Source organism: Watersipora subatra, chromosome 1, assembly GCF_963576615.1.
Source record: "Watersipora subatra chromosome 1, tzWatSuba1.1, whole genome shotgun sequence".
In the NCBI taxonomy this organism is placed as follows: Eukaryota; Metazoa; Bryozoa; class Gymnolaemata; order Cheilostomatida; family Watersiporidae; genus Watersipora; species Watersipora subatra.
The window spans coordinates 7,687,395-7,700,761 of NC_088708.1; the positions used below are offsets into that span (position 1 = coordinate 7,687,395).

Sequence of the window (13,367 nt, forward strand, 5' to 3'; positions counted from 1 at the left end):
GTTGTTGTGACTATAATTTCTGTATTCTACCCCTTTTAAAAGAAGCACCATCTCCAGTAACAACAGCTCCAGACACTTGTAGCCACAGCTTCCGGGTTGTCAACAATTAGGCTTGGCTCTCCCCTTCTCCTGAGTAGAAGGATAACTAGTAGAGGCCTGTCAGTCAGGCTTCCTGTTGCCCTTTTTAGGGCTCCCAAACTGAGCAGTCATTACGTCCGCTTCAGATGCATCAACTGCTAGATTTGTAACACTGTTACAAATATTTTGTGAGCACTTTTAGCTTCCTGTGACAACAGTTCTAATTGATTTGGTGGTAAAATAATAGAATTCATCATAACGCTCTTAGTTACTTTTTGTAAACATCCATTCAGACTTTGGCACATCATTATGTTGATTTCAAACCAAAGTGTTATTGCTCAACCAATAAATCATTTATTGACCAATACGCTGCTTGCAAGCCATTCTATTGTTTGTAAAATCAGACACTTTTTATGGACCAATGCATAACTTTTAAACTCGGGTATAGATATAATAAACGTAGCAATTTAAAAGCAATGCATTAATTAATAAAAAATCTCTTCAAAAGTTTACAAGTTTTTTACCTTATAATATATTATTATTATTATATAAAAAATATTTAAATTATAAGTATAATACTTTTGTAGTAATGATACTATAGAAGACCAATTTCTGGTATGGACATAATAAACATATGGAAGTTATGCTCTGTAATATCATCACTACTGTTACAATAGTATTATAATTATTATAAAATATTATTATATCTTTGAATTGTTACTTGCTACTGTATATTAAAATTGAAATTTACTAAAGCACAGCTATAGGTAAAAGTGTGCATCCCAATTTGGTACTTGAACAGCACAATGAGCAGAGCCTCATATTTTCAGCTCTGATTGGAAGTTACGGATAGCAAAAGAGTGCATTACCCATAAATTTTCCTATAGGCATTCTTAAAAGTGAGTTTTAAGCTATAATTTTTTGCGGCTCTAAGACTTAACTTCCTCACAGACTGAAACATATTGATGCTGCTATCACGGTTGATATGAGTGGAAAATTGATTCTCTGCAGACTTGATGTATTTATAGAAGCACATATACTATACCGTCTCTGTTTGTTGCGTCCATGAAAGAGCTCATCCGACTTAACTAACCTGATGGTAAGCCATGAAGCTTATCTAAGGATTTTATGAAGTTTTGAGGTGTTAGTCTCCACAGCAATAAATTTGGCCATAAAAGATGTCTGCTGAGGCCAGCAAAAATTGTAAAATTTCAGGTGGCGTTGGCTGGCTTTTATATCGTCCATGATACTAGCTATATTTGTAGATATTCTGTGTTATGCTGATAATCCCATTTGTGCAGACAGTTTATATGGGTGACAGCGTGTTGCCTCTAGACTCTTCTTGTTCTGCAACAGGCTATTGTCTTCAATACTACTAACAACAGGTCATACGTTCCGTAACTTCTGCTAATTTTATCTTTGTCAGGTCACACAGTTAGCAATTAGCTAGTTAAGAATATGTGGGGCTTTTGGTTTTGTGCCGGCGTTTATTTATGATACCCGAAAACAAAAATGTGTACAAATAAAATTATTGAATTTTAGAAATTTAATAAATAATCTAATAATATATTAATTAGCAATATAAGAGAAGTGTAATTGAAGTTAGCACCATAGTATGTACAGTAATCTTTACAGTATGAATATACCTTGTTCCATCGAGTATGAAGCAGAAAAATGGTGATTGTACGAGCGAATAAGGTAGATAGAGGTGCAGTAGACATAATTTCTGCACATCAGAGTATTCTCAGTGGTTGCGCAATGATCTTGAAAGTGGTATCTGCGATAAAGTTGGCACGAATCCTCAAGAGCATTCCGGAAAAAAACATGGAATGTTTGTAGTCAGTTCTTAATAGTAAGAAAGTCACGTATTAAAGATAGAGGCATGGATAAAGAGCGCTTCATTCATAGCCTAAGGATTAGAGAGTCTAGCGCTGAGTCGAGCGGTTAGGGTGAGTGAAAGCCCGTTTATTAACTCTCGGTTGTGAACCTTTGAGCTGTAGAGAACCCGTTTGAACTCTTCACATTTTCGAAGCAGCCAGCTGAAGTTCTGCAGTAAGTAGGCTTCACAAATCTCCAACAAGTCCGAGCATGAATGAATCTGTAAACACAATGCATAGCCTTAAAACCGTTTTTTAGAAGATAAATCTCTTACTATAAACATATGTGCATTCAAGAAAATTAAAAACGATTAACCAGTCAAGCCAAAGTGTTGATGACGGAATCTGACACGTATGTTGGGTGGCATTTTTGTTTTGCTTCCTCACCTTTGCAACTTTGTAGACCGAGAGGCAGTTGTCCACAGAGAGACTTTTAGATAATAGAATCTCACAGTTTCTTTTAAGGCTTTCCAACTGAAAGTAATGCGCAGCTCCGAGCAAGCGTTTGACTGATTTGAAATCACTGCTGTTAGAGATCTTGCTTATGCACTTCCCTTCGTAGATATAGTGGATGACTCTCTGTAAGAGATTCAAAGTTTGCTCAAGGTGGTAAAGACAAGCATAACCTACTGCACAATGCAGGTAAAGATGACTCCAAACGTAAAAAATTTTTAATTTGCCATAGATTACTCACTTCAAAAGTGTCATAGGTGATGTCTTGTACTTCTATTTCCGGCATGCTGTCATCAGCAAAAGCGGACAGCATATTTTTAAACCTCATCGAGGCACTTGACAAGATAACTCGGTGAGCGTAAAATCTTTTTCTTTCCACCACGAAGCTGACATCTGCAAGCTCTTTTGAGTTCACAAAACTCGAGTCAATGAACGGAAGAGCATTGTAGCGAGCATTCTTGAGCAAGGGTAAAGGTCGTGAGCCATAAAGTCTGGAGAAGATAACTGCTAATTGTTGGCTGATCATCTCATTCTAAAACAGCATTATGATTCCCATTATGCCCATTCAACATGGTGGTCAAACGAAGATCACAGCTGATTCTCTAATGGCTGCCATTGTTGGAAAACCTAAGCAAAAAATGCTAAAATGATCCTTTCTTTCAGTGTCTGTGCCTAAGTGAGCCGAGAAGCAAGCTATGTGGCTAGCATTATACAATGGTGAAGATTAGCACTTTATAAATGTTCAATCATTAACATTCCCGCTAGCCATAAAGCAGAATTGCATTAATTAAAACTTCAAATCCAATCTAACATTATCTTAAATTATCTCTAATAGCTAGATAGTATTGAACATTTTTGTCAAAATGAAAGTGTTTGGGTACAGCGTGGTACGATAATCGACATACCTTGCTCGCTTTGAATATGTCGAACATCAGTGGGAGACAACTGCTACAGAGTTGGACGATGTCTTTGGAGTAGTCAATCGCGGTGAAGTCACGAAGCAATGATTGTACGACAGCTTTGCGCTGAGTCGCATGCGCTATGTTGAGCGTCAAAGACCAGATGCGCAGAGTCCATGGAAGGCCTGTAACAGCAAGCGTTGTTGGCATGTGAAGGGTGAATTTCTAGTAAAACTAGTAGCATTCCATTCTCTGAACAACCAGAGAACAAGCCAAGTCATGCAGCTACCAAAGTGGTCTATTAATTTCGCAAGCCATTGACATCACAATGCTAATTGTTTCACAACCGCTGTGCCAATTGTCAACGGTCCTGCGATACTGTAAAATAGGCTTTTTCTCTTACCGGTAGCTCGAATCTCGAGGGTGAGGTCAAGGAATCCATTTTCCGCAGCTTTCATCATGGCTGACTAAAACCAGACAACAAGTGCATCTGTACAAGCTCTGCAGTCAGTTTTCCAGCAGCAAGCGCTGAGGTGACGGACAAGACTGAAGCGAGAGAGGATATTAAAAGAAGCACTGTAATGACTCAGGGATTAATTTCTACCTGAAGCGGCTGTAAGATGGTAGGAGATAATCGTTTCTCCATCAGAGCAAGGTTATATTCAGGAGGTTGCATTTCCTCTATAGTCCAGTAATCATTCTCTATTACCATGTATTCATTTTCCTAAAACAGTATAAACGAATGCAGACAATGCAAATGGAGCAACTGCAAAAGCTAAGATTAAATAGCTTGGAATAACGCTAACAGAGGAGACACAGGCTGACAGCTCGGCCTTAATTTGTATGAACAACAAGAGCGGGTATTTAGTAGTGCGTGACGTGAGACAAAAACATCAAATTATAGTCACCTGGCTTGTTGCCTAGATAAAAACATAACTCAACTATTCCTGACCAGCATTAAGCTGCACAAAGGACATCATTTAATTTTTTTTGTAAGGTTGGTAAAATATATGTCTAATTGGCACAATGATACAATGCTTGTCTAACCACACCTTTAGACTAAGCCTAAGCTCATACTCGCAATATAATTGTTTTAATGTTTTAATGTATTACGTTAGCATCTTTCCTATAAAGGGACTGATATGACTTCACGCCTCTTGACAGCAATGCTGTTGAACTCAAAAAAGCAAAAATAATTACTAATTGGTTAGGCGAGCGGTGTTGTGCAACTTTCCTTCTCTGTCAGCTTGTAATATATTAGAGGTCTTTGTTAATTAACCTGCCGAGATGAGAGCGGCAAGAGAATGACAAATGAGAGGTGAGAATTATCCTTACCTCTTCTTGATGGAACTCGGCAGCGGTTCTGTTTAATAACTCATTACTACTATCTGACAAGATCTCCGGGAGTGTCAGCGAGTTATTACTCTTGGTGTTGACTGCCTCTCCAAAGAGCCAGCGAAGTACATCTCTGTAAAGGGGTAATCGGTTTAACGAATGAAAACTATTTTCTACAGTTTTTCCTGTTCTAGGAAAGAACCGATTGTTTTCATGATTTGTTATGCTTACTAAAAGACTTAAATGCTATTCAAGAAGTCCACAAAAATGCTGAAAATTAATCAGGATATGTTTTTGCTAACAGAAGGAATGCTATTAGTGACTAAGATGATTAATTTAATTGAAACTTCCTGTTATGTAACATAAGATGCAAAGGCTGGTAAAAGGCTTACAGCTGCGCTCTACAATAACACTGTTCTTGCTATATATCATATGCTTGAAAAGGCTCACACCCACCTTCGGCCATGTCCGGCCGCAAGAGTAAATGCGTTGAATGAGCTCTTCACCTCAAAGCCTTGTTGCATGTAAGTACTCTGAATGGAGATGGCGCCGTGGCATGTCAGGATGGTGACCAGCTCGAGTTGGCCAGTAGCGGATGCTATCTGCAGAGGAGTCTCGGCAGCGTTTGTCCCCTCAAAAGCCGAGCCCTCAACATTGCATCCATAGTCCAGGAGAAACTGGAGCAAAACAACTATGGTTTGGCTCGGATAAAACGAGTGAGGCTAGCTTCAGACATGAATTTGGCTCCTGAGGCTAGGTTCAAACTCAGCTATGTTACCAGAGGCTAAGGCCAGACTCGTTTGCTGACAAATAAACTGAATGAACGATATTTTGTTGCATTGATTAAAGGATGAGATGGGATTATCCAGATGTGGCGGACAATCTCGACCATTTCCTCATCAAATGAGAAGCTTATGAAATTCTGGCTTCTGGATGGCCTCAATTTGGCCAACTGGCCTCAGCCACCTTTGACCATGACTATGTAAAATCGGAAACCACAAATTGAAAAGATTAAAAAATATTTGCTTTGCAAATAACAAATGGAACTAAAATATTAAATTAATGCGTTTGCTAACGTCACAGGGTAATGATTTCTATATTCTGATTCTAGAATGGCTACATTATGTTGACTTAACGAATAGCTGTAATACCCATAGAATTGCAAAAGCTTGGTATATGAGCAAAAACCCCTAGTTACTCATTGAGGGAAGGTCACAAAGCAAGCCATGTTTCTGTCAATCATTTAAGCTAATGTAACATATCTTGCTTCACCGAGTCATTTTTTTCCGAACGCATTCTATAGACTCACCTTAACAAGAGTGACGTGACCATTTGCCACTGCAAAGCACAGCGCTGTCCACCCAGGCCAACTTGAGCTCGATAATGGTGCGCAGGCATCACAGGATGCTCCCGCCTCTAACAGATTGAATGCAGCAAACTCGTCTCCCCTGGCACAGGCGAGCATCAAAGCTGTCAAACCCTGTAAACAGCGATCATGGTGTGTCTGAAGCGTGAATCAAGCAGTTTGATAAAATACTGTTGCATCAGTTGTGACTAGACAATTGATTATAGCTGTAGATTCAGTCGGTCGGTTCAGTTTGTGGTAACATGGAGATGTAAATAACTTGGGAGAAGTTTCCTCATGTCATTTTTCAATTAGTAACTTTCTGCTCTCCGGCAAGAGATATTGATATGAAAAGTTAAGCCCATTCACCAGTAGAGCTTCATGATATGGTGACTTAATTGTTTGGTAGCAATTTATAAGGTAGAAGATTTGAACAGCGCCAACATCCAAAGACATATCGCCAATAGTATAAACAATATAATCAGGTAATGGCTGTTTATCTCAGACCTGATGATTATCAGAGTGAGCGATACTGGAACTGAAATGCACCGGCCTTCTAGTCTTATAATAAGCTCTTTCCATGGTCTTCCACGCACACGGGCATCCATAAAATGAATGTTTCTAATCATGACAAACACAAAACAGTTTCTTTTTAGGTTGAAACATACAAAAAATACATGTATTAACAAAATTTACTTTTTTTACATATCGATATTGTGATATATTGTGAATCACCTATTTGCAGGATCGAATCAAATAGTCTGGTGACTTTTAGAAATGGTGAAGCTCTATCAGAGGAATTTGTGGTGGAACCAAGAATAGAAGTAATTAATGTCAAGACCTCCGTGTTTGTTATTTGAGAAAAAAATGAAGTTTACTAAATCACTTTATGTTCAATAGTATGACGAAATACGGTTGGACCAATTTTTGACCAAAGATATTTTACAGTTTATATTTTAACAGTTGACTCGTCAAAGAGCGACAGAGATTAATCTGTAACTACAAAACGTAAAAGACAAGTACCTGTGCATTGAGAGAGTCGAGGCCTTTCTTACAAAGGTGATGAGAGGCAGTCTTCTTCATGCCACGTATACCCCGAGGCGTAGAACCCACCTGCCCATAGGTGTCAGCAGAGACAGTTTCTAATTCCAAGCTAGTGGCTAGGTCCGAGTGTCTAAAGAATATGAGACCATCTTCTTGTATACCCAGCTTCCCTCTGAGAAACTCTGCTAAATGTCAGACAGAGCTATAAACAGTAAGCTTACCTGAAACTGCGAGGTGGGCAGTCCATGCCCGGCAGCAACAAGCGAGCAGCTTGCATGACATCATCCTCGTCGATGATGATTTCATTTCGATGTTCGGTGAAACCCTTTGCTACCCTCACCCATTCGGCAATTGGCGGCATCGGGACATTCCATCTGTTCAATTTTACAAAAGTAAATGATGGAAGGGAAGCCTTCGTAATAGCTAGAAGGCCAACAGCAATCCGTATAGCTTAATGATCCAGAACTGCCTGGTTTCGATTTACAACTGAATGCTTGATAAAATGATAGCCAAAATCAGAAAGCGTACAACACAAGTTATTTGTGGAAGCTGAGGCTAACCTTTCTGTTCTGAGGAACAGTGCTGGAGCCGCGGTGTGTGAACATTCTAGCTTGGAGCACTTGAGAAAATAGTACAGAGAATTGAGTGCAGCTGGTGACCATTTCGGTATCACTGATGACCCTCTGCACCTAAGCAAGTAGAAACAGAATCTCTTCATTAACTTCTTAGGATATAAATAATATGAATGGAAATGTAATTAGATGTAAATAATTCGTTTTGACCAGGTCAACTGTATGAAAGTCTAAATATCTAGAGTAAGAGAAGATGTCGGGCACTACTGCTTATAGGAACTAGGGCTAAAATGTGATGTCTAAGAATAGCTCTGCACCAGTAAATTATCAAGAACTACAACAAAAATACATGATCTATGCAGGTAAAAATGTAAGGGTTGTATTGCTGAATGTATAGCAACAGAAGTCCTCTACTACAGGACTACCACTATCAACAATATATATTTATGTAGTAGTTTCTAACCAATAGTGTATAGCTTGGGTGATGATATCTGATAGCTCTGGTGTTGATGACACACAGTTCATCAGAAGATTTCGTTCCACTGTTTTTGCAGAGGTAGAGTTTTGTTTGTGACTATTCTGGCTGGAGCTGCAGGTCAAACCTAACTCTGAAAGTCAGCAGTGAGAAAAGGCCATTAACAGACATATAAATGGTAGTAAAGCTTAGCACGATTGACAAGGCCAAGTTAAGGAATAGAAGGTTTGTTTAGAGCGTAGAGGTGATTTCCTAGTGGACTGGCAGCTGACCTGGATAGGAGACAGAGGTCGGCAGAAGATGAGCGTAGGGATGGTAGATGCTGTGCAGGTCTTGAACCTTTCTTATTCCTGTCTCGAGTGTGTCTGTAGTTATGATGGTCTTTTCTCCTAATTGTGACTCAACTAAAACAATCAGACAGAAGAATTAGCATAATGTAGGTGTGGTCACTATCTAGCCCTCACCACTTCCACCATTCATGCCTTAATATACTATGTCCAACCAGCCCATCCATTGAATTAGATATGCAAAAAACTTCCATTATTATAGTAGCATGCTTGCTAAACTGTTCCAGTGATATATGACCACACCCTTAGAAGAGCAAAGCCAAAATGAATAGTTAATGAAACAACATAAGTTGACATACGAAAAGGGACCATACTAAAATTTAAAAGTAAACTACAGTGAAGTCGGACAAACAAACAAGATAACATGATATAGTGACTTACTACTCTGGTTTTCTGACAGCATCGCCAGGGTGACAGTCTGTTCTATTAGTGACTCCATTGTGGCTGCCAAGTAGACTGCTGCCAATTCGTGTATGTACCGGTTAGGTAGGCATTCTATCAGCCACCTCTGGTGCTTGCCGATAGAAAGGCTCATTGAACCTAGGCTGGTGTTGCTGCCAGTGCTCAAGAGCACATAATTCCATAGACATTGCGATGCAAACTTATGCGATTGTGAGAAGAGACGCGGAGAGAGTATCAGTTTGCAAGCCGAGGACATGTCGTGTTTGCTGCACTTGTTACACGTTTCACTAAATCGTTCAACCTCGCGGGCTATCCTCACTAGTGGCCTCTGTATGAGGTAAGAGAGTCTCTGCAAGAACTCTATCGAGAAGTTGCCGCAACTGTCTTTGAATTTGCCACGCTGAAGGACAGATAGTACCTCGGCTTCTGTCCATGGTAACTGATTCAGGTCTGGAAGAACAGGATGCGCTAGGTAACTGTCACATGATGCTGTCTTAACTAAATTTCCAGTGCTGTCGGAAAAATTCAAGCTGCCACCGATTGAATAATCATGACTTCCCGAACTTGGCATTGAATCTGTAAAACTGGAGGTTGGGCTAGTCCAGTCACTCGGATGCTGGCTGTCACTTGGCTCAGAATCACAGCTAGACATCGTCAGAACTCCTGAATCTAAATAAGAATCTCCGACGATTAGAATGCATAAGATAGAGCTAGCAGGCAAACAGAAATGCCGGCCTGCGAGAGCAAAGAGCAGGGGCGACCGTGATGACAGACTAGTGAAAGCGGAGCTTTTAACTATATATATGTAATAATTTATTCTGCGAAGCTAATAAGAAGGAAGAAAAGGCTCTTGACATGCCACACTCCCTGACAGACCTCGGCAAGTGCTTATTGCTCAGCCACTTCGCTACTGTAGCACTAAAGCTATGCAATCTTGCTTGATAAAAGCACACAGCATGATAACCTAATAAGAGCCAAACTTAAGCTTAAATTTAAGCAACGAATTAAAAATAAAGAATAGAATAGGGTAACAAAATTATGAATGTAGAAATTAGAGAAATAAACCTCGCACTCCAATGCGCCACTCTATGTTATTTTGAAGTTTACCACCTACCTTGTGTAGCGTATGAAGGCAGCACGGGCTAAGGGAAAAATGAACTGGCTTGTTGACACTCTTAGTAGGTAATATTAAACACAATGTCTAGGTTGATAAGCGACACTGCGTAGGGGCACATTCACAGACTGACACTCGAGTAGAAGGTATCTGCACCTACCATTTGAATGATGCCGGTTATGTGAAATGTATCTGAGCCAAGCATCTCGTTTGCTCGCCGCATCCCTAAGACTATCCATGTCTGAGCGTGTGCGCAGACAATAGATGCAGACGACTTCTTCGCTCGTCAAGACACAATGGTAAACTGATGCGCCGGAGTTAGTTTACCATCATAAATTGCCGAGCTCGGCTGATCAGTTCTACGATGCTCATTCAACTTCATTGGTCGACTGAGTCGAATTTAATGCAGTAGAAAATACCTTTTCAAGTCACGCCACGCTTCATCGCTTTATAGATTTGAAATTAAGTGGAGGCAATCAGGGATTATTTCATCGAATACTCGGTTAACTTACTCCTTACCTGATTGTTGGTCAAACTTAATTATCTTCCCTTCCTTTTTCCTAAAACCGAAAGAACAATAGAAGGCACATGTCAGACAATTGGTAAGCGGTTGCTAGTTCTGACAACTGATGCCAGGAGCCTCCTGCTATATTCACCAACTCCACCAAGGATAAGGAAATAATCCATAACAGGAGAGTTGAGCTGATCAAATAATAGAAGAAATCTTGCTAGTATATTAAACTGATGGAATACTTCATGTCACGAGTTGCTAGAGTAACAGTTGGTAGAAGGCAGAACCAGATTTGTCTGTGTTTATGTACTAATGAAATTTAAAATTTTTGTCAAGATAATATTGTCAAAAGACTCGCACAATAACCAGCAAAACGGCAATAATTGAAAATTCTGTACAATCACAACCTATTTGATAGTTATTATTGCAACCAAATAGCAAAAACAGTCATTTTCTAAAAACAACTGCAGTTTTTATTGTTTTTGCTCCAAACTTCAGTTTTATATGATTTTTTTATGTTAAGAATCTGCATTAAACTCCAAAGAGCTAAAGCTATAGTTTAAAAGAAAAGAGGAAGCTGTCTTTCCGACGATCAATTATAACATGTTCTAGACTAAGCCCTGAGTGGCAGATGTCATGGCAAGAAAGAATAGATACCATAGGATTAATGGCAACCCAGCTCATCCCATCAAATACATCTGACAAATCCACAAAGAATCAATGATTGATTTCTACCATGATTATCTTATCCCGCAATTAATGCTAAAATATGCTCTTGCCTAATTAGCTTAGCAAATAGGATGAGTTCACACGTAAATATGAAGCTGAGCAATCCTTGATCACTCCCTATCCACCTATTTTAACGACGTGTCAAGAATGTCTGCTCGGCTATCGTCGCTCCACTGTCCAAGAACTCGCCACTCGCATAAAAAATCTACCATAAATATTTTATCCGATGTAATCTTTCTACATTCTTTAACAAAATTACTAAATCATGTTTGTCGATTCCTTGCTGCGATAAGTTTTGGAGGAAACAGCTGCTCAGCTAATTGAAATCGCTGTGCAAACAACGGCGAGAGTATTGCGGCTGATCGAAGAAGTAAAAAAATCCGGCGCTCGCGGAGACACTATTGTTCGACTGCTTAAAAATTAGTTGTTTTGTCTACCATTACGCAGATCATATAAGAAGCGTGTAAACATTTATGTCTATTATGAATGATGACTGGAATTTTTTTTCATTTGACGAGACTGTAAGACAACACCAAGTTCCTTCAACAATGCTGATGTACATCACCTTTAATGTATCTGCCTCGGGTCAAGCGATAAATTCCGTGTTTTACAAAAGCTATAGACAAAGCAAATAGTTAAAGACGTCAGAAGAAAATACATAGGTTATGCTCATCTTACTATTGGTTAGCATTTCAATAGAGGTTCGTCTTGAATCTGATTTGCTAGTCGATGAAGTGTGAAGATAATCGGAAGGGAAGCCAATTTGCAAGCCGATTTTATGATTGTAAATAATAGGCTCTAAAAGTGTGCAAACCAAATAGCATGATTGCCTCGGATATAATCACAGTGAGCAAATAAAAGGGAGTTGTTAGCAACTCTATTCCTGATTAGAAACAATAACGTATTACAGGAGTTCTGAGTGTAATTAGTGAGCTCCCTTACCGTTGGATAGCACACCTGGTAACCCAATCTGATAAGCCAACCGATGCAGGATTCTGATTTACCACTCTATGAAGGATATTAATATTTGCTCTAAAGTCTCAAGCAAATAAATATGTGTACAGCTGTGCGTTTGATTAGAGAGTTAGACATGTGTAGGCTCAGATGTCATTATATCTCATGGATTTTCTACACTTAAACTCGTGTCAGATGATTAAATGTGTCGCGTAGTCCTTAGCTTTGCAGAGTACTCATATAGTTTTTACAGTCTGGTCCATTTATCTACAGTTACACCTTCACCTCTATAATGTAGTTTTTACAATCTGATCCATTTATCTATAGTTACGCCTTCACCTCTATAATATAGTTTTTACCATCATAACTCAGTCAAGACCTTCAAAGTCCAGTATCAACTTCTATAACAAATTCTCCCATTTCTATAACACAGTCTCTAACTTTATAAGATAGTAACCGCTTTTATAATTTACCAGCTTGCTAGCAATCCCATGCATCGTGAGAGATTTTTGTGTGTAATAGCAATGTGCACAGTTATTCTTAGATGTGGAAAAGTGGTTGAGTGGTGGTGATAGTAGCATGAATGGCTGGAAATTTGAGTATTCAGGTAGAATTCCCTTGCGGTGTAATATTTTTTAACGGTTTCAGCATGGCTTCGGACAGACGGACAAACAGGCTATCTTTTTAGTTATAGTAAAGATTAGCTGAATGCCCAGAATGCCCAGTTTTTGCACAGAAAACTTATTTGTATTTAAATATAGGCTACAACAGTTACCATACTAACTTTGAAACTTCATATCATGAGAAAAATGTTTTAGTGCAGTTCAAATAAATTAGGAGAAACAATAAACAATAAGCACATGGAAGTTTTTTTACATAGAAATGGGGATTTTTCATAGCAAAATTTTTATTGCTATGGCTGTACATATTGACGACAGAAAAAAAGGCAAACAAAAGACAAACTTTGAAATTTATATACTTGTATATAGATTGATATCCATTGCCTCCACACCAGACTTCTTAAACAAGCTCATAAATTCCACAAATAATTGCAATTTTGTTGTCACGCCATCATGGTCTGTATAATATTTTCCAAGCACACTAAAGATCAGTTTCAACTTTTTATCACCTGATCACAGCTAATCAAAGTCCTCATTTAATAGCGATTGCAGAATTATCTCCTCTTTTCATGCTCATCATTCACCAATGTTTTTTACAGTTCAGAATGATCA

At 38.9% G+C, this 13,367-nt stretch overlaps 1 protein-coding gene across 2 annotated transcripts; it reads right to left on the reverse strand.

Moving 5' to 3' along the window:
- Positions 1-1,553: 1,553 nt before the first annotated feature.
- On the reverse strand, positions 1,554-10,227 carry LOC137404174 (ankyrin repeat and BTB/POZ domain-containing protein 2-like). 2 transcript variants are annotated; one of them, XM_068090334.1, is made up of 16 exons: positions 10,102-10,227; positions 8,807-9,496; positions 8,351-8,482; positions 8,067-8,211; positions 7,592-7,720; positions 7,253-7,405; positions 7,011-7,161; positions 5,952-6,122; positions 5,099-5,319; positions 4,643-4,775; positions 3,912-4,031; positions 3,711-3,774; positions 3,314-3,492; positions 2,650-2,940; positions 2,343-2,534; positions 1,554-2,176 (listed from the first exon to the last, which is right to left on the reverse strand). In XM_068090334.1, the coding sequence occupies exons 1-16, from the start codon at positions 10,178-10,180 to the stop codon at positions 1,988-1,990; spliced, it is 3,039 nt and encodes a 1,012-aa protein (XP_067946435.1). In that variant the 5' UTR covers positions 10,181-10,227; the 3' UTR covers positions 1,554-1,987. The 2 variants fall into 2 exon arrangements, with proteins under 2 accessions (XP_067946435.1, XP_067946441.1); XM_068090340.1 differs by lacking the exon at positions 10,102-10,227 and adding an exon at positions 9,942-9,960.
- Positions 10,228-13,367: the final 3,140 nt, after the last annotated feature.